General features: G+C 41.9%; 1 protein-coding gene across 11 annotated transcripts in view; it reads left to right on the plus strand.

The window, feature by feature from the left end:
- The window catches only part of RNASEH2B (ribonuclease H2 subunit B), a 76,483-nt gene extending 56,410 nt beyond the window's left edge, over nt 1-20,073 (plus strand). For 8 of the 11 annotated variants that reach the window (NM_001166566.1, XM_010810682.3, XM_059892014.1 and 5 more), the window contains 2 exons: nt 3,595-3,675; nt 6,091-6,524. In NM_001166566.1, coding sequence (NP_001160038.1) covers nt 3,595-3,675; nt 6,091-6,198 — 189 coding nt within the window. In that variant the 3' untranslated portion in view covers nt 6,199-6,524. Of the gene's footprint in view, nt 1-3,594; nt 3,676-6,090; nt 6,525-19,267 lie in introns of those variants that run through there. The other 3 variants (XM_024999830.2, XM_059892015.1, XM_059892013.1) reach the window with 2 other exon arrangements.
- The last annotated feature ends 1,112 nt before the right edge of the window (nt 20,074-21,185 follow it).

Below are 21,185 nucleotides of genomic sequence, written 5' to 3' on the forward strand. Positions count from 1 at the left end.
AGCCATTGGTGTCCCTAATTTCTACCAGATGGCTAGAAGCCTTTCCAGTTAAGACCGAGGGAGCCCAAGAGGTAATAAAGGCATTGCTTAAGGAAATAATTCCTCAGTTGAGACTTCCACGGTCCATACAGAGTGGCCACAGTCCCTTTTTTGTGGCTCGGGTCACCCAACTAGTCTCTCCAGCCCTGGGCACTTGCCCCCACCTCTGCACTGCCTGGAGGCCTCAGTCGTCAGGGAAAGTGGAAAAGGCAAATCAGACTTTAAAAAGAACCCTGGCTAAACTTTGTCAAGAGACATCGGAACCATGGACAAAGCTTTTACCCACAGCCCTCCTGAGAATCAGGGCAGCACCCAAAATAGGGCTAAGGCTCAGCCCCTTTGGAATGACTGGCCGCAGGTAGGCCCTTTGTTCCTTCAGATATTTTGGTGGACACCAGAACTGGTGAGCTCACTAAGTAACTGATTAACTGGGGACAAACTCAACAGGCGATTTCATGGGCGTGTGGGGGCCGGGTTACCTGCCTTGAGGCAGCACTTTGTAACCTGTCAGATATTCTGTCTACTCTGGCCAGGATCACGGGGGACCCCTTAATTCCATAGCAAATATAGTGATGGAGAACAGATAGGCCTGGACTGTCTCCCAGCTGAACAGGAAGGGTCTGTGCAGTAATCAGTAAACTGTGCTGCACCACACTCACCCCGGCCAGGTGGAGGAAGGTGCCCAAAGCACGTATGAAAAGGCCCCAAGGCTATACACTTTCAGGAAGGGTGACCTCGGTGCCACCCACTTCTGGCCTGCAGTCAGAGGGGTGTTATCAAATACAACCTAGTTACTGCCCCTGCTTGGACCTCTGATCACAATAATGCGTTTGCTGATTTTGGGTCCCATCCCTTTTTAACCTGCTTGTTAAGTTCGTTTCTTTGGGTTAAAACAGTGTCAGCTACAGATGAAGATACACCAGGGATTTCAACTCATCCTTCATGACAATAGGGAACACCAACATCCGCGGGAGAGGGCCGCAGCCTCTGTCTACTCCCCACTCTCTGTCTCTGCCACTGTCAAGGACCCCGAGACCTCATCTCTGACAGAGGGCAAGGTGATCTGGGCCCCGCAGGCAGGCACAATGCCCCTGCTTAGCTTGAGGCAGCTCCAGAAGACAGATCATGGACCCTCTGACTCTTAAAAGTATCTGAAGGGCTCAGATTCCTTGAGAAGGGAAATGTTAGAGCAGACCATTAGCCAGACATGAGCAGAGAAGGAGGCATGGGTCAGGTGACCATAATACATCTCGCAATGACAGGAGCCCTGGAGCAAACAGAAAAGTGGGAACCTCTGAGCTAACAAGAAGCCATACATCTTATGAGAACAAGGTCCCAGAGGCAAAGAAAGAAATGCAGGAACCTCTGATCCGAATGTAACCTTTTGCTCACTATGCCCACATTACAACAGAATTAGCATTGCACAGAGCAGTGCCCACCATGCACTGGTGCCATGACAGATCCGAGCAAGACCACACAAGGACAGAAACTCCCCGTTCTCTTGGGAAAGTGGGGCTGGGACAATAACCCAGAAATTACCCCCTGAACTCCTTCCTCCCGGATAAATATTCCACCCAGTCCTTCACACCCCATATAACCAGCTTGCCAGAAGGATGTCACCATGTCCCTTGAGCCTGGCCACACTCCCTCCTGAGAGTGCACTGTCGTTCAATACATCTTTGCTTACTTGGCCTCCGAGTCTCATCTCCCAAATTCTTTCTGCAACAAAACAAGAACCTACCCTCTGGCCACACAAAGACGGCCACAGACAATTCATAAATGAATCAGTACAGCTGTATTCCAGTAAATCTTCATTTGTAAAAACAGACAGATAGCCTGTGGGCAGTAAGGTAAATCTTGCTAAGCCCAGATTTCTCCTACATCTCAGCTTCATCTTCAGGATTATTTTAGTTGCTTTCTAAGGTTTCCTGCTCTATTGTGTCTTCCTGGGGCTCTAGCGTGTACATCGCAAACTGCACTGGATAATGTACTGTAGTTTAAACAACAGTAGGATAATGTCTATTAACTTTCCCATCTGTGTCCAGGACTTGCTTGATTCTTACAGAAATATAGTTGATCATTTGCAGAAAATAACATTCCAGTGGCCATTAGGTATCTTTGCATCTCTTTTGCCTTAATATGTTTCACATTATTTTATAACTCTTAAGTTTGCTTCTTTTGAGGCCAGCTTCCAAACCTCACCCCCTTCTGTCTTTTAACTTGGCCAGTGTCAGCTCACAGAGCTGAATGTGGGGATGTGGCTGAGTTTTCTCTGCAAATCACTTGTAGGAATGATAAGACCAAGCTTAGCGTTAATTCCTGTGTTGTCTGCTGTCTGCCCTTCTCTTTCCAGAGCGGTACCCATTCAGTCAGATGCGTTGTTCCTGTCTTTCTGAACCACTTTTCTGTTTCTTCTGAAGCATTCGCCTAAATCTGCAGTGATTCAGTCTTTTACATAACAAAAATTTAAGTAGATGTTACAGTTAATATAAACATACTCAACGGTATGCTGGTGAAAACTTTCAAGATGTGTCATTCTGCCCACTTGTGTTACACATGTGCTGTGGCGGCTCTAGCTCTGACTTTACAGTTCTTTGTTTAGTGAAAGCTTGGTGAGCAGAGTGAAGCCGGGAACAAGCCTGCATTTCCTAGTGTGGGTCCATGTTGGATCATATCAGCGTCTCCACAAGGAGCTTGAAAATCTGTAGAGTCCCAGTTGTGATCAGTTCCCCACATTAAACATCAAGACTCACCTGCCTGCCTTGTGCCTTCTACGAAATAAGCATGTCCCAACTCCTGCTATACTGTAAACACAGAGGCCACAGTCTGGCTCTCGACCTGATTCTCACATTTGTTGATTGCAAAATGCTCATGTGAAAGGTGAAAGCAGGAGGGAACGGCTGACTTAATTGCGTTGGGTCCCATGCAAAGAGCACCTGTAACAAAAGGTGAGATCTCACCTCAAGTCCTCTGCTAGGCGACCTTAAGCCTGTTCACGTACCCGCTGTGCTTCCCTCTGCTGCCTGCTTGCTTTGCAAGGTTGTTCTTACGTGGATAAAATGAGATAAACGGAAAGGACACAAAGATGGAAATAATAAGAATACTGTTCCCGTACTCCTAGATGGACATCACACTGGTCCTGCAGGTGAATAAAGGGGGTTCTGGCTGGACCCCTGGCCACCATAAAGGAAATTCTCTTCTTTGATTTATGTGTCTGCATGCGCCCCCTTACACTGTCCTGGAAGTCCACGTTCATCTAGATGCCCCCCGTCCTTTTAGTATGTGATCATACTGCTAGACAACCTCAGGACTGGGTCATGGGCTTGCGTGCTCACACCCTGTCACCACCAAAGCTGCTTCTCGGAAGGGACGTCTGGCTTAGAACGTTCCTAGAAAAGTGGTAAAAAGTGAAGGGACTTGTAAAGAATAAGCGCTCTGCAGAGTCTGCAGCTCCATTTGGCTGCCACAGGGTTCCAAACTGTTCATATTTTTTTTTTAATGGATTGATGTAAGTGTCAAGGTGACATTTGACAGTTCACTGCTCTAACATTGCAGAAAGCAAAGTTATCAGATGAGCCCGTAATGGCAAAAGAAGATTACACTAAGTTTAACTCCAAAGATTTCAAGACTGTAAAGGTACGTGTCCGGGTGTTAGTAGCGTACTCCTGAATCCCGTGGCTGATGCTGCTGCGTGGGGACTCCAGGAACGACTGCATGCTTGACTGTGATTTTATCATTTTAACTGTGAAGAATTATTAACTTGAGTTTCAGTGACTTTAGAACTATTTCAAAATTGTGAGTGACAATGAAAGTATCAAGCAAGGAAGACCTTTTTACAGACAAAGAAAGGCAGAGTTATTAGCAAGAGTGTGCCTAAGCTTCGTAATATAGTATATCCAGAGTGGTAGGGTGGGGCAGAGAAACAGGCTTCAAAGGTAATGTTTTGTCAACTCAACTGCCTAGTAGCTTCCAGAAATTATGACAATAACAATTATTAACACATAACTCAGCAATCACCCCAGCAAATATTTTCATAACATTCCTTACTAAGCTTTATCCTTCACATCATTCATTATAAATACATATGTAGCTTTCAGAATTGGCATACATATGTATTGGAGTTGTGCCCTTTTCATTTAGCTCTGTATTGTAAAAATATTGATGTCATTAAGATTTCTTTGAAAAATTAGAAATGATTTCATGATATTCAGTCACTGTTACTTTATTTCACCATGTAGAATATAATCTATTTAATTCCCCTATTTTTGGACACATGTTATTCTGCTTCTTTTTGTCTAAATGAAGTGATAAAACATTCTTACTTACAGTCTGCATCTCTATTTCATTAGACACAATTTAAAACTAAGAGTAAAGGCTTAGAAAACATGAGCTCTTTCCATGATTACTGAGACACATACATAGCTAAGAAGCTTTCCAAAAAGGTAGCAGAAATTTATCCTCCCAGCCATTACTGCTGATGAGTGTTCATCTCACAGTCTTGACAGCATTGAGTATTGGTTTTATTCTTTAAAATTTCGCCTGTCTAATTAGGTTACATTTCTTTGGGTAGAAAGGTTGTTTTTCCAAATGCTTATTGCCTATCTGCAGTTTTGTTAGTTTTCAGTTCATGTCTCTTGCCTGATTTTACATTAGGATAGTAATGTTTTTCTTGTTGATTTGTAAGAGCTCAATCTAAATTAAGGCTATTAACACTTTTCATGACATATAAAGTACAAATCATTTTCCAATTTTTTTAGCCTTTTCATTCAACTTTTGAACTGTTTTTTAAGCTTTTCTGAGGATTAAATATCAAAGTTTTTTTTATGATTTTCTCATTATTTTTAGGCTTAGACCTTGCCTGCCCCAAGGTAAATTAATTCCACTTAGATTTTAGCAACACTTACTCTCCCTTAGGTTTCATAGTTTCTAAAATTTGTATTCTTTACACGTATTTATCTAGGCATGGCATATCAGGGAATAATCCAACTTGAGATTTGACTAAATAGCTGTTTGTGTCAGTGCTTTCGTGAGCAGGGATGTTTTTGAATTTCTCCATGAGGAATATTTCCGCCCCACCCTTCTCAGTGCTGCTTCCCAGCGTGTCGCCTTGGGTGCAGCACCAGTGAGCTAAGAGGTTGAACCAGGATGTGAGTTAAGTGCAGGGGACAGAGGATAACTTGTCTCAGAGAGACTGTCCCTCTTCCCCATCCAGCCAAAACATAAGCCTAGTAAATTATAAGTGACAGAATGTAAGAAGCAAGTTTCCAGGGATCATATACTGACTGTGCCCTTAAAAGATACTTTGGCAGTGACTTTGTCTCACAGCTCGCCGGGAGACAGATGATTTCTTCTTTGCCGATTCCCATCACTTACGCTTCTGTTGAACACTAAAGTACATACAATCAGCTGCTGTTTCCCTCTGCCAGTGCTTTGTTATAGGACATGCACGGCAAAACAAAACCAAACAAAAACATTGACCAGGAAGAGATAGAGTTTTAAAAGGCAGAGTTATTTGGAGTCAGCTTTTCGGAAGGTGCTTTTCGTGGTTGGAGGAAAAGGGAGTGCTATCCTGCTGGTCCTGGGAGCAGCACAGGTTATCTTGTGAATGTAACCGCTCTGCCCTTGGTGTCCCAGAGAGCCTCTGAATGAAGTCAGATGGTAGCAGGCTGTGAATTATTCATCACGTGGTAATACAAGGCTATAATTCCTCCCTCTGACAATTGCTGCCTGTGTCAGTTCGATTGTTTGTGTTATTGCACTTAATGCACCCTCCAGAATTTTCTCCCCACAAGTAAACCATCAGTTGTAACATTCCACTCCTTAGAAGGCAGCAGTTTTAGCTCCTGCCTGTTGACATACTTTGTCTCAGGTATGAATTCTGAGCAGAAATCAGAACTTTTACAAAGAATCACTCCTTATGAGGCATGTTTTTAGCAGCATGCTTACCTCCCTGAATGAACCTTGAGACATGCATGGTCTTGTCTGATTTGCATGTGTGATTTATAAGTGTTACATTTGTAATGATTTTTCTCTTCTTATTTTCATTAACAGAAAAATAGCAAAATGACCGCAGCTCAGAAGGCTTTGGCTAAAGTTGACAAGAGTGGAATGAAAAGTATTGATTCCTTTTTTGGTACAAAACATGTTAAAAAAAAATAGGAAAGATTTGAACCTTTGAAAGTGAAATTGAACAAAAATATCTGCCTTCTTCATGTCCCACTTTTGTCCTTCCTCCTTGCTACTGTACTTCCAAACCCTTAATTACCACCTTTTGAAAAAAGGTAGGATGAGGGCAATTTTCAGATTCACTTGAACATTTCTTTGTATTTGAATTTTGTGTTTCCTGAACAAAATATGGGAAAGTAATTGTGAAACATCATGGCTTATAGCCTTTGGAGTTTTATTTGACACCATGAAAAGTAATCAAGTGAGTAGAATTAACCTTGAGCATCACAAATTCCTCAATAAACTGACATGTGACAATGTTTGAGTGTGTGCTTGTTATTTTATCCCACTTTGCACATGGTAGCTATGGCAACACGGTTTTCAGTATACAGACAGAAATCAGATAACACAACTATCAGATTAACTACTCATTTTTAAAAGTTTAATTTTTGGTAAATCTTTTGTTTAATATATTTTTCTGTTTTATGAATATATGTTCTTTGTAGAAAATAGATAAAACTACAAAATAGAAAATATAATGTCCTATTTATTACCTGAAGATAATATGATGCATTTTCTTATATAATAATTTTTAAATGAATTATAGTGGTAATTTTATAACCTTTTTTCTTGATGTCATTTGATGAGCATTTTCCTAGACCACTATTCTTCATAAATATGCTTTTTAGTGACAGTAATTTTTAATTATTTGAGTGTTTCATTATTTAATAATCATGGCCCTTTTTTTTTTTTAGATGTGGGCTTACTGATTCATAACTAAGTTTTTCAAATATATAGTTGTGGGAATATATTTCACAGAAAGCTTATAGGATCTTGCACTCTAACAAATGATGGTATGAGTTCTTATCTTATTAGCTTTGAACAGTATCTTTGCAAGTTAGTGGGGGGAAAAAAGGCATGTTAGTGTGACTTTAACTTATATTTTCCTGATTAGTAATGTCAGTTGAAGAAAAACCCACACAACCTACAAGTTGAGAGTTACATTTTATTCCAGGGCTTTTCAGCTTACTTTGTGTATCCTCTTGATTAGATTACCTTTCGAGCACCCACAGAAGTAATGCTGTGTCTTTCTTAATGCACCATGTTAAGTCAAGAGTCACATGACCCAATACTAGAGATGTTAACTTTAATCACTTAGTTAAGGTGGTGTCCACCAGGTTCATTCACCATAATGTTATTTTTCTCTTTGCAGTTAATAAGTAATTTGTGGGCAAATACTCTGGGACTTAGAAGTATTCTATTCCTCACCCAACACTCACCTACATGTTTTAAAATAAACCTACTAACAGTTTTTCCAACTCCATCATTTCTTCTGTATTTATTCCTTTTACATTTAGTTGGCACTCCATTTATTTATTCATTTATGAGTTAATATGGACTTGTAGGTTATTTTATCCAGTGAGTTAAATTACAATATTCTGTTCCTCATATTGTCCCAGAAGGGTCAGTGAGAGTCCCTTCAAGCTGGCCCCTGTATCTTTTTGCTGTGTTTCCATCATTTTTAAATACTTCATTATTTCTTTTGTAAGAGGGTATCCCAGGCTCTTTGTGTATTTTCCCTATCCAAGCCCTGGAATCAGCCTTTTTCCTAAGGAGTCAGAGTTCCTTTTAGAAAAGAATGGTGTTTAGAAACCAAGATCCAGGCAAGAGGTGTGCTCATTGCTACTATTGATCTATGTGTGTGATTTTTTTGTAGATTTCCTTTATCATGCTGAAGAAGTTCTTTTCTGTTCACTGAGAACAGAATCATGAACAGGTATTGAATTTTGTCAAATAATTTTTCATCATCTATTGATGATCATACATTGTTCCTTTAGTAAAGGAATATCTAGGAATATCTTTCAATAGGGCTACCCAGGTGGAAAGGAACCCGTGTGCCAATGCAGGAGACACAGGAGAGCGTGGGTTCCATACCTGGGTCAAGGAAGACCTCCTGGAGGAAGAAATGGCAACCAATTCCAGTATTCTTGCCTGGGAAATCCCAAGAACAGAGGAGCCTGCCCATGGTTAAGAGGAACTAAAGAGCCTCTTGAGGGTGAAAAAGGAGAGTGAAAAAGCTGGCTTAAAACTCAACATTCAAAAAACTAAGATCCCATTACTTCATGCCAAACAGAAGAGGGAAAAGTGGAAACAGTGACAGACTTTATTTTCTTGTGCTCCAAAATCACTGTGTGTGGTGACTGCAGCCAAGAAATTAAAAGACGCTTGCTCCTTGGAAGAAAAGCTATGACAAACCTAGACAGCCTATTAAAAAGCAGAGACATCACTTTGCCAACAAAGGTCCACCTAGTCAAAGCTATAGTTTTCCCAGTGGTCATGTATGTATGGATGTGAGAGTTAGATCATGAAGACTGAGTACTACAGAATTTATGCTTTCAAATTGTGCTGGAGAAGTCTTGAGGGTCCCTTGGACAACAAGGAGATCAAACCAATCAATCCTAAAGGAAATCAACCCTGAATAGTCATTGGATGGACTGATGCTAAAAGCTGAAGCTCCAATACTTTGGCCACCTGATGGGAAGAGCCAACTCATTGGAAAAGACTCTGATACTGGGAAGGATTGAAGGCAGGAGAAGAGGGCCACAGGATGAGATGGTTGGATGGCATCACCAACTCAGTGGACATGAATTTGAGCAAAATCCAGGAGATAGTGAAGGACAGGGAAGTCTGGTGTGCTGCAGTCCATGGGGTCACAAAGAGTCAGACACGACTGAACAACTGAACAGCAACAACGTCTTTCAATATGTGAAATACAATGATTGATTTTTGAATGTTGACTGTACACTCCTGGGATAAACTCTACTTGGTCTTTTCATATTTAGTATTGTGTTTTACTGCCTAATATTTTGTTAAGGATTTTTGTATCTCTGTTCCTGAGGGATATTGGTCTAGTTTTCCTTATTTGTAATGATTTTGTCTAGTTTTGGTATCAGAGTAATACTAGCTTTATTAAATGAGTTGGGGAGTATTATCTCATCACCTGTTTCCTGAAAACGTTGTGAGATTAGTATTGGTTTTATGTTGGACATAATTCACCAATAAAGCCATTTGGCCTGTGATTTTTATTTTTTCTGAGAATTGTTTTAATTACTAGTTCAATTTCTATACTAGACATAGAACTATTCTAATGTTCTCCTTTTTCATGTGCCAGCTTTAGTAATTTATGTTTTTCAAGAAAGGTATCTATTTCATCTAGTGTCAGCTTCATTGGCATAAGTTGCTTTTTATATTTTTATGTCTGTGAACCTGTAGTGATAGTCCTTCTTTCCTACCTGCTTTGGTTATTTGTTTCTCTGTTTTCTTGATTATTCTCATCAAATTGGGAACATTTCTGGCCAGTATTTCTTAAAATACTATTCTGTTCTTCACCTGTCCCCCTTTTTCTCTTCACCCCCTTGGTTTTTGGGACTCCAGTCACAGGTATGCTAAACCACTTGATGTCCCATAGATCCCTTCATTGATTTCTGTTCTTCTTCATGTTCAATTTTACTTTGTCTTTAGCGTTTCATCTTCTATTAACCTCAGCTAGTGAATTTGTATTTCATATATTGGAATTTCTTCTCTAGATGTTCCTTTTTCTTTGTATCTTCCCATTTCTCTCCTCATTGTGTTTTCCTTCAGATAGTTTGTTATAGTTACAATGCGTGTGTGCTAAGTCACTTCAGTCATGTACAACTGTTTGTGACCCTGTGGACTGTAGCCTGCCAGGATCCTCTGTCCATGGGATTCTCCAGGCAAGAATGCTGGAGTGGGTTGCCATGCCCTTCTCTAGGGGATCTTCGCAACCCAGGGATCAAACCCATCTTATATCTCCTACGTTGGCAATAGCTGCTTAAATCGATGACATTTCTGTGTTTATTTTTCTTCTCTTTTGTCTTTATCTTTTGAAATAATTTTAGACTTACAGAAAAGTTGCAAAAAAGTAGAGACTTTACATACACCCTTTACCCAGTTTCCTCTAACCATAACATCCTACGTAACCAGTACAGTTAAAACCAGGATCCTTACAGTAATACAGTTCAGTTCAGTTCAGTCACTTAGTTGTGTCTGACTCTTTGCGACCCCATGGACCACAGCACGCCATGCCTCCCTGTCCATCACCAACTCCTGGAGTTTACCCAAACCCATGTCCATTGTGTCCGTGATGCCATCCAACCATCTCATCCTCTGTCTTCCCCTTCTCCTCCTGCCTTCAGTCTTTCTCGGCATCAGGGTCTTTTCAGATGAGTCAGCTCTTCACATTAGGTGGCCAAAGTACTGGAGTTTCAGCTTCACCATCAGTTTTTCCAATGAACACTCAGGACTGATCTCCTTTAGGATGGACTGGTTGGATCTCCTTGCAGTCCAAGGGACTCTCAAGAGTCTTCTCTAACACCACAGTTCAAAAGCATCAATTCTTTGGCACTCAGCTTTCTTTATAGTCCAACTCTCATATCCATACATGACTACTGGAAAAACCATAGGTTTGATTAGAAGGACCATTGTTGCAAAGTAATGTCTCTGCTTTTTAATATGCTGTCTAGGCTGGTTATAACTTTCCTTCCAAGGAGTAAGCATCTTTTAATTTCATGGCTGCAATCACCATCTGCAGTGATTTTGGAGCCCAAAAAAATAAAGTTAGCCACTGTTTCTACTGTTTCTCCATCTATTTGCCATGAAGTGATGGGACCAGATGCCATAATCATAGTTTTCTGAATGTTGAGCTTTAAGCCAACATTTTCACTCTCTTTTTTCTCTTTCATCAAGAGGCTCTTTAGTTCTTCTTCACTTTCTGCCATAAGGGTGGTGTCATCTACGTATCTGAGGTTATTGATATTTCTCCTGGCAGTATTGATTCCAGCTTGTGCTTCATCTAGCCCAGCATTTCACATGATGTACTCTGCATATAAGTTAAATAAGCAGGGTGACAATATGCAGCCTTGACATACTCCTTTTCCTATTTGGAATCAGTCTGTTGTTCCATGTCCTGTTCTAACTGTTGCTTCCTGACCTGCATACAGATTTCTCAAGAAGCAGGTCAGGTGGTCTGGTATTCTCATCTCTTGAAGAATTTTCCACAATTTATTGTGATCCACACAGTCAAAGGCTTTGGTGTAGTCAATGAAGCAGAAATAGATGTTTTTCTGGAACTCTCTTGCTCTTTCAATGATCCAGCAGATGTTGGCAATTTGATTTCTGGTTCCTCTGCCTTTTCTAAAACTAGCTTGAACATCTGGAAGTTCACGGTTCACGTATTGCCAAAGCCTGGCGTGGAGAATTTTGAGCATTACTTTACTAGCGTGTGAGATGAGTGCAATTGTGTGGTAGTTTGAGCATTCTTTGGCATTGCCTTTCTTTGGGATTGGAATGAAAACTGACCTTTTCCAGTCCTGTGGCCACTGGTGAGTTGTCCAAATTTGCTGACATATTGAGTGCAGCACTTTCACAGCATCATCTTTTAGGATTTGAAATAGCTCAACTGGAATTCCATCACCTCCACTAGCTTTGTTCATAATGATGCTTTCTAAGGCCCACTTGACTTCACATTCCAGGATGTCTGGCTCTAGGTGAGTAATCACACCATCGTGATTATCTGGGTCGTGAAGATCTTTTTTGTACAGTTCTTCTGTGTATTCTTGCCACCTCTTCTTAATATCTTCTGCTTCTGTTAGGTCCATACTATTTCTGTCCTTTATCGAGCCCATCTTTGTATGAAATGTTCCCTTGGTATCTCTAATTTTCTTGAAGAGATCTCTGGTCTTTCCCATTCTATTGTTTTTCCTCTATTTCTTTGCACTGATCACTGAGGAAGGCTTTCTTATCTCTCCTTGCTATTCTTTGGACCTCTGCATTCAAATGGGTATATTTTTCCTTTTCTCCTTTGCTTTTTGCTTCTCTTTTCACAGCTACTTGTAAGGCCTCCTTAGGCAGCCATTTTGCTTTTTTGCATTTCTTTTTCTTGGGGATGGTCTTGATCCCTGCCTCCTGTACAGTGTCATAAACCTCCATCCATAGTTCTTCAGGCACTCTGTCAGATCTAGTCCCTTAAATCTATTTCTCACTTCCACTGTATAATCGTAAGAGATTTGATTTAGGTCATACCTGAATGGTCTAGTGGTTTTCCCTACTTTCTTCAATTTCAGTCTGAATTTGGCAATAAGGAGTTAATGATCTGAGCCACAGTCAGCTCCCGGTCTTGTTTTTGCTGCCTGTATAGAGCTTCTCCATCTTTGGCTGCAAAGAATATAATCAGTCTGATTTCGGTGTTGGCCATCTGGTGATGTCCATGTGTAGAGTCTTGTCTTATGTTGTTGGAAGAGGGTGTTTGCTATGATCAGTGTGTTCTCTTGGCAAACTCTATTAGTAATACCGAATTATTAACTAATCTCCTACCTTATTTGAATTTCACCTATTTTTATACTAATGTTGTTTTTCTATTCCAGAATCCAATCCATCCTTCCCCATTGCATTTAGTGAGCATATCCCCTCTTTTTTTATAATGTGTCTCTCAGTCTTTGTCTTTCAATGACCTTAACGCTTTGATAGCACTATCCTGTTGTTTTCTGACATTCTTCTTAATTTTTGAGATACCTTGAAATTGTCCTGATTCTCATGTGATCATTTCATAATACTGCTAAGCTGCTAAATCACCTCAGTCGTGTCCGACTCTGTGTGACCCCATAGACAGCAGCCCACCAGGCTGCCCCGTCCCTGGGATTCTCCAGGCAAGAACACTGGAGTGGGTTGCCGTTTCCTTCTCCAATGCATGAAAGTGAAAAGTGAAAGTGAAGTCGCTCAGTCGTGTCCAACTCTTAGCGGCCCCATGGACTGCAGCTTACCAGGCTCCTCCGTCCATGGGATTTTCCAGGCAAGAGTACTGGAGTGGAGTGCCATTGCCTTCATAATACTAGTAATTAATAATACTAACAGCAACAAATACTGTGTAGCTTTTATGTGTTTGATACTGTTCTGAGCATTTTACAAATAATAACATTTAATCCCCACAGCGTCTATAGTTGTAAGGCAGGGTGCCATAGGAGCCAAAGGGCAGAGGTTGAGAGAAAGGCTACTTAAACTTCTGGATTATCAGCCCTGCTGTAGGTAAGCTCCTTAAGAGCAGGAACTCTGCACTATTCACATTTGGGTTTTCCCATAACATTTTATGGAAAAATCCAAATTTTGGGGCCAACGTAATACATGACAGGTGGGCAGGTTGAGTAATCTAACCAGTATCCTCACTAATTGAGACTTAACTTTTTTCCCCCAAGGGTCAAAGTCATGATCTTGGTCTGTCTTGGTCTTTTAAAATGTCTAAGCTATTATATGGCCGTCTGTTTGGTCCTTGAACGTGCCGCACTGTCGCACATCATTGGCATCGTGTGACCAGTTTATCTTGTATACCCTTCCTCCAGATCTTCACCTGATTGCTTCCATCATGCCGTTACTTCTTATCTCAAACACCATTTTTTCAGAGACCCAGTTCCTGACCTTCCTCCCTTGCTGCCAACCCTCCTACTTGTCCATCCCATCTTCCTCCTCACCCTGCACAGAGCCTTGCCTGACTAGGTCACAGTTAATGTCCAAAGCATCTCACATGGGGCAGCACAGAGTAGGCCTTCTATAATGGCATGAGATAATCAGTTGATCAATTAATCAGTGTGAACTGAACACCTTCAAAAATGATCTGCAGTACAACATTGGGTTCCTTGACATGTTATGGCTGAACTTTGAAATTCAAGTTTGATTCTGATTCGTTTTCAGTGGCGTGCTTAAATTTGAAGTCTAAGGACATATTCATAAACTTCTCGTGTAGGCTTAGAAATGTGCGTGCTTGCTCAGTTGTGTCTGCCTCTTTGTGACCCCATGGACTGTAGCCTGCCAGGCTCCCCTGTCCATGGAATTCTTCAGGCATAAGTACTGGAGTGGGTAGTCAATCCCTTCTCCAGGGTGTAATAGAAATAAATAAGTATAATCTTTAATCTTTGGATAAAGGGCTGTGAATTTTCTTCTGTCAGTTGATTAACTGCTCTTACTGTAATCGTTTTATCTGTGTCAGAACATCCACAGTTAGAATACGTCATTTATATCTGTGTTAGTGTTAATAAATTTGCCTTTACGTGACATTTAGAGATTATTCATATAAAGCCCATAACCTAAGTTATTGAAGTTTGAAAATATATGTGGTCTGTATACTCCTGTCTTCAAGAAGTTTTTATTTTTTTCAGCTTTATTGAGGTATAATTGACAAATTTATGTTATATATTTAAAGTGTACAATGTGATACTCTAATACACATGTACATTGTGAAATGATAACCACAACCAAGCTAAGTAACGTATTTATTACATCACATGTTTATCTGTGTGATGAGAACCCTAAAGATCTGTTTTCTCAGCAAATTTCAAGTATATAATACAGTGTTATTAACTGTAGTCACTATGCTATACCTTAGATTCCAGGAGCTTTAAATAAATGCTCACACATGACTTAGCTGTAGATTAAATGGGAATTTGTGAAATCATCAGTTTTGTCTTCCATATTTGAATTTACCTGTGATGTCAAGGTGAAGTTCTTACTTGCAGTGTTGACTCTGCGTTGACTCGTAATTGAAAAATGAAATACTAAAGGTGTTACACACGCCACGTGTTCTTTGGGGGAATAATATGAGGAACAAATCAACGTGGGCTCATGTAAGCATGCCAATATACACAAATAGACACACTTATGCACACACCAGACTTACATGTATACACATATATAGCCTATCCTTCTTTTGAGTGTAAAGAATTTCAAACTAGAGACTTTTTAGACTTTATTACTCAAACATTGGGGTTCCATACCTTCCTCAAATCCTTCGGCACTTTGCTTCTCTTATCTACTTCATTTATCTTTTTTTTTTAATTTTATTTTAATTTTTTAACTTTACAATATTATATTGATTTTGCCATATATCGAAATGAATCCACCACAGGTATACATCATTTATCCTTTTTATTAATGTGCCGAGTTTGGAGAAAGCTTCGAAAAATTTCTGCCAACTGTAAAACCGCGTGTGTACACACACAAGAGCCTCCATTCTTTTCAGAAACCATATGCATTTCTGAAACTGATCTCAGATTAGCAGCATTCTCTCCTTTTTCGTGCCTGATTTATCTTCAGTTTAAGTTTTCCTTGTGCTGTGGCTCTCAGGCTTTCTCATCTTCCAGGTTTGTGCTTCTCTGGTTCTGACTCCCAAGGAGATTCCCCTCCATCAGGTTTAACATGGACGTCAAATGGGACTCTTGTTTCATCGGTTCGGGTCTGTTTTTACTGGGCCACAGTCCATTGCCAGGACCCTATTTCTCTTTTGGGGTGCCTTAGTTAGATACCACGGAGAAGGCAATGGCACCCACCCCACTCCAGCACTCTTGCCTGGGAAATCCCATGCACGGAGGAGCCTGGTAGGCTACAGTCCGTGAGGTCGCTAAGAGTTGGACACAACTGAGCGACTTCACTTTCACTTTTCACTTTCATGCATTGGAGAAGGAAATGGCAACCCACTCCAGTATTCTTGCTTGGAGAATCCCAGGGACAGAGGAGCCTGGTGGGCTTCCGTCTGTGGGGTCACACAGAGTCGGACACGACTGATGTGACTTAGCAGCAGCAGCTGCAGCAGCAGTTAGATACCAAGGCAATTTGGAAATGAGGAACTAAAATGTACCCATTTACTTACTAAATGCACAGTGTCTACACTGCACGCAAACTTACAACAATAACAGTAAATGGATGGAAGTGAGTGAAGGGGAAAATGACCAGCCATGTTTCAAATTAAGTTTACTTTTAAAAAAGTAAAATAATTGATCTGAAAAGACCAATTAATTTAAAAGAACTGGGTTTATATTCCTACTTCTGCCTCAATGCTGACCTGTGGACAAGCTACTAGCAGGGCTGACCCTCAGTGGTGTCCTCTGTGTGAGATGAGACTAGGCCACTGGGTTGTTTGATGTTCTGCCTTGTGGTCGCTGGCTGCTCCAGAAGCCTCCTCTCCATACTGTGAGGAGGATGCTCTTAGGAGAGCATCTGTCTCAGGCTTACCGAGCATCAGGCCCTCCTCTGAGCTCCTTGGGTGGATTATCTCATCTATTTCGCTGGAAGGAAATACCCCAGCATGCTCGCTCTGGCTGTTGTGTTCCTGGTATAGATTTGTTTCTTGTCTTCATTTTCCATAGATTACATTACTTTGCAGTGGAAAGAAAGCAAATTCTTGAGAAGTTATAATAAAGATCGACAACGTGTTTTGCCCTTTTTAAGTGCTTCTCACGTGCATTTATCTGTTTGAAATCCTTCCAGAAACCAATGTGGCAATTGGTATTATTTCCCTCGTTTTACAGTTGAGAAAGTAAGGTCACCTTATTTGCCCAGAATCGCATGGCTAATAAAGGCGTCAGAAGCTAAACTTAGGACTTCTGTCTCCCAAACCCTCCACGCCAAATTAATTCCCTTTCCCCTAACTTTGACTTTTGTTATATCCTGAGAAGTCGCCCCCTTCACCAGATTTGAAAGACAACCTCTTCACATAGGTTAAGATTGACTTTCTCGGTTCTTGCAGTTGGTTGAACTTAAACTAGCTGCCTTGTATCACGCTTTTTTGTTTTTGGGTGTTTTGTTTCTTTTTCCCCAAACAGTCCTTCCTCCAGGACTAACCCACAATTTGGAGCTCTCCAGATATCGCTGCATGATAGAGTTGAACCTCTTGGTGAAAAACAAGCAGCTCTGAGTCTAGGAAGACAGGTGAAAGGCTGTTGTTTACTGTCCTTGGAAGATGTCCACAGGCTTTGACCTCATCTTAATAAGGAAGAAATGATTAGATTCATACACCTTTTTATACACAGATTTATATACTCCTTGGGGTCATTAGACTGATGAAAAGTGCCTTATATGTAATAGTTTTACAGGTTTTACAGCAATCCTGTATCATTAGTTAAATTAATCTTTACCACAACCTTCTAAGGCAGACCAGAAAGGGGGTGCATCCCTGTTTCATAGATGGTCAAAGTGAGGTCACCCAGACTGAGTGGCCGCGCCAGACACTGTTCTTCCACCCTCAAGCCCAGCCCTCTCTGTTTTTTGCCTCCACAAGGTTCTTATCATTGTGTGTACAGCTTTATGGCTGTTTATCCTTCAGTACCTGAAGTAGGAAATGGCAACCCACTCCAGTTTTCTTGCCTGGAGAATCCCATGGACAGAGGAGCCTGGTGGGCTGTAATCTTTGGGGTCACAAAGAGTCGGACATGACTGAGCACAGATCCCTCAGGATTCTGTTTTAATCGTGAATTTTATCCTAAGAAAGGAAAATCAGATTTAATCCTGCTTCTGTTCATAATGAATTCTGCAGGTCACTTTATCCTCAGCAGTGCTGAGCCAGAATTCAAGTAAAGCTTCCACTTAGCCCATGCATTTGCATGTCAAGTCTCTAATTCAGCTGTCAGCTTTTTAGCTGTTACTGTACTTTGGTTAATAAATGTTTTTGATGGTCTCACATAATCAAGGCTATTTGAGGCAGGGAGGGGGCTGGAGAGAAGCACCAAATTTACAGATAATCGGAGCCTCTTCACGACGTTAAAAGAACTGTTGCCTTACACATGGGTTTTGATCAGAATGTGTAAAATTAAAGTTAGTCAAGTTCTTAGTTCTTTCAAAAGAAAAAAGGAGCCAAGGAATAGGGCTTAGATTCATTTATTCTTTTAAGAGCAGCCGCTTTGTGCCAGTGTTGTCTGGGTACTAGAAATGCAGCTGTCCACATGGCAGACAAAAATACCTGCCTTCAAGAAGTTTCTGCTCTAGGGAGGTGGAGACAGGGGCTGTCAGGCGTTGCTGGGGGCTGTGGAAGAAGCCAGACTGGGAGGTGGCCAGAGTCCTGGTGAGGTCGGTGGTCAGGAAAGGTCTCACCTCTGCCCCATCTTATCCGCATTATGGCATGGAAACCTGGCTTCCATCAACATCTTTTTTTGATAACATAGCTCCACAATAATTATGTTTGAAGTTTAGTCCTCAGAAACCAGCTTTCAGTAGTCACGCTTGTTCCGTGGCATTCTTCAGGGGATATTAAGGACTACTACTTCTACCAGTAAGTCTGTATTCATTTTTTTATACATTGATCTGCATGAGGAAAAGAGAAAAATTATTAAGAATTATCCATCTTAGAACTTTTTTCATGTGTTTCTTGAATTTTCTTTTTTTTTTCCCTAAAATGAGGGTGTCCATTCCCAGACTATGGGCAACCTGACTGTTATTTTGCATTTCACTCTCTTTGAACACGGGAAGGAAACTGGGTCTCACCCACCTCCTGCAGTCTAACATTGACCCTCGAATGTCACCAGATGGAAACCCCTTCCTTTGTCTGAAGGCTTCTCTCTTTTTATTTACCGTCTGAGCCACCAGGGTAGCCCATTTATATGCATATATATATATACACATGTATATATATGTGTATATATATGAGGAGGAAATGGCAACCCATTCCAATATCCTTGCCTGGAGAATTCCATGGACAGAGGAGCCTGGTGGCCTATAGTCCATGAGATCGCGAAGAGTCGGACACAACTGAACAACTATCACTCAATATATTTTATTTGTTTTTTGGCTGTGCTGGGTCTTAGTTGCTGCGTGGGCTTTCTCTAGTTGCAGCGAGTGGCAGCTACTCTTCGTTGCAGTGCACTGGCTTCTCACTGTGGTGGCGTCTCTTGCGGTTGCGCACAGGCTCAGTAGTTGGGGCTCCCGGGCTCTAGAGCGCAGGCTCCGTAGTTGGGGCGCACAGGCTTGGTTGCCCCGCAGCATGTGGGATCTTTCCGGATCAGGGGATGAACCCACCTCTCCTTCATTGTCAGACAGATTCATTACCATTGAGCCACCAGGGAAGCCCTGAGGGCTTCTCTCTGAAGCCCAAGTGCACAGCTGCTGGTCTCAGGATTGAACCCGCCACCCTTGCTTTCCTGTTGTGAAAGTGCAGACAGACGGTCCTTGGGGTTGCAGGTGACTGTGTCTCCTCACCAGGATGCAACGTCTGCTTTCCTTTTCTCCCTAGGTGGCAGCACAAAGACAGAAAAGGGACAAGTGACCGCAGATCCACGCAAGGCTCTTCTGCTTCTCCTGTGATCTAAGACTCTCCCAAAGGGCTACATACAACTTCTTCTGCACTTCCTGGAAAATCACCAAATGCCAAAAGAAGCGTTTTAAAGGACTAACCACGAATGCTTTATTTCTATGAGCAACACCACTAGTCCCTTCGAGCAGAGGCAACTCCCCATGGAGGTGACTGTCATGGAACTAGAAAGCACCCCAAATGTGAACCTGCCCTGAGGAATTCAGGCCACATCAGTGCTCTGCTGATCTACCCGCCATAAAGCTGTGGATTTTTACATCCCAGTGCTTCAGATTGCAACACATCGGGGGCAGACGGCTCCTTGTGAGTTTCGGGTCATTTCTTATGCCCGACCCCATTGACCTGCTCTGCTTTCCTGGGGTTAAGAGAGCACTATTAGGTCGGCATGTGGTGACTGTAAGTACTAGGTTCCACACCAGAAGCTTTGACAAACCAAGTTTCTAGACTTACTTAAGAAAAGAAAAAAAAAGGGGGGGGGGTGGGGATTTCCCTGGCATTCCAGGGATTAGAGCTTGAAGTTTTCATTGCTGTTCCCCGGGCTCAATCCCTGGTCAGGAAACTAGGATCCTGCAAGCTGCTCAGTGTGGTTAAAAAAAAAAAAAGCCTGACCTTTCTTTACTCCTTATCAATTTTGGCAGCTTCTAGTTCATAACAATACCTGAACATGTGCATTTTATGATCTGCTGGGGTTGTAAACTTTGCTTCATTTTTAAAAGACTTGTCCAATATGTGCATTATTATTATTATTTACAGTGAGGGCATAAGATATGGGGGAAAGTTAGAAGTAGATGCCAAAAAGTAATTTGGCGGAGAATTCTGTGAGTAGTAAGTATGATTAAGGGGTGGCGGGAGGTTTTGTGCAAACAGGTCAGGGAGTTCATGAACCTGGTGAGCTTGCTCTTCAAGAGGTGGAAGCCACGCGGGTGATCTTCATGCCTCAGACAGGACCCCAAACCTCTTCAGGAAATAATTTTGCTTCTGATTGTCTTCCTCCATCAGGTAAGTAGGTTCTGGAAAGTACACTGTAGTTTTTTATATACTTCTTACACACAGGGACCTTCAACACTCCCAGGCTTTTGGGGTTGATGCTATGTTGTATTTGTAGGGAATCCTCACTTCCAAGGGCTTCCCTTGTAGCTCAGTCGGTAATGAGTCTGCCTGCAATGTAGGAGACTTGGGTTCGATTCCTGAGTCAGGAAGATCCCCTGGAGAAGGAAATGGCAACCCACTCCAATATTCTTGCCTGGAGAATCCCATGGACAGAGGAGCCTGGCAGGCTACAGTCTATGGGGTCCCAAGTGTCGGACATGACTGAGCCACTAAGCACACACACACACACTCATCTCTAAAGACCCAGTTCTAGAAGTCTGTTGTGGAATTCAGGATGTATGTACCACAGGCTTCCAAGAGGGGGCGCTCCAGAGAACGCATCTATTTGATAAGCCAGACCATGTGGATAAGAGTCAAGAGCCTAACAACATATAGTTTAATACACAGTTGTGGAGTTAAAATCCAGCTTTTCTGCCCTCTCCTTGCACAATCCGAAACTGTCCTTGGAGGTAAGTGGCCATATATTTTGGCCCCAAGTTTCCTTCTCTAGCAGACAATAACCAAATGACAACTCGCCAGTAGGAACTGAAGTCCCCTGTCCCTCCCACACCCCTGCCTCACTTCCGGTCTCTCAGCGATTCCTCGTTTATGGTGAAGCACCCCGTCCTCCCGGGACCTCAAGGCCTTGCCTGCCGAACCTCCGGCTCTGTGGTGTGTACGAAGCACCTGATGTCCTTCCAGGGCTCGGAACTTGGGAACATGCTGGCCGGGGGTGCCCAGCCCCCCCAAT

Source organism: Bos taurus, chromosome 12, assembly GCF_002263795.3.
Source record: "Bos taurus isolate L1 Dominette 01449 registration number 42190680 breed Hereford chromosome 12, ARS-UCD2.0, whole genome shotgun sequence".
Classification (NCBI taxonomy): Eukaryota; Metazoa; Chordata; class Mammalia; order Artiodactyla; family Bovidae; genus Bos; species Bos taurus.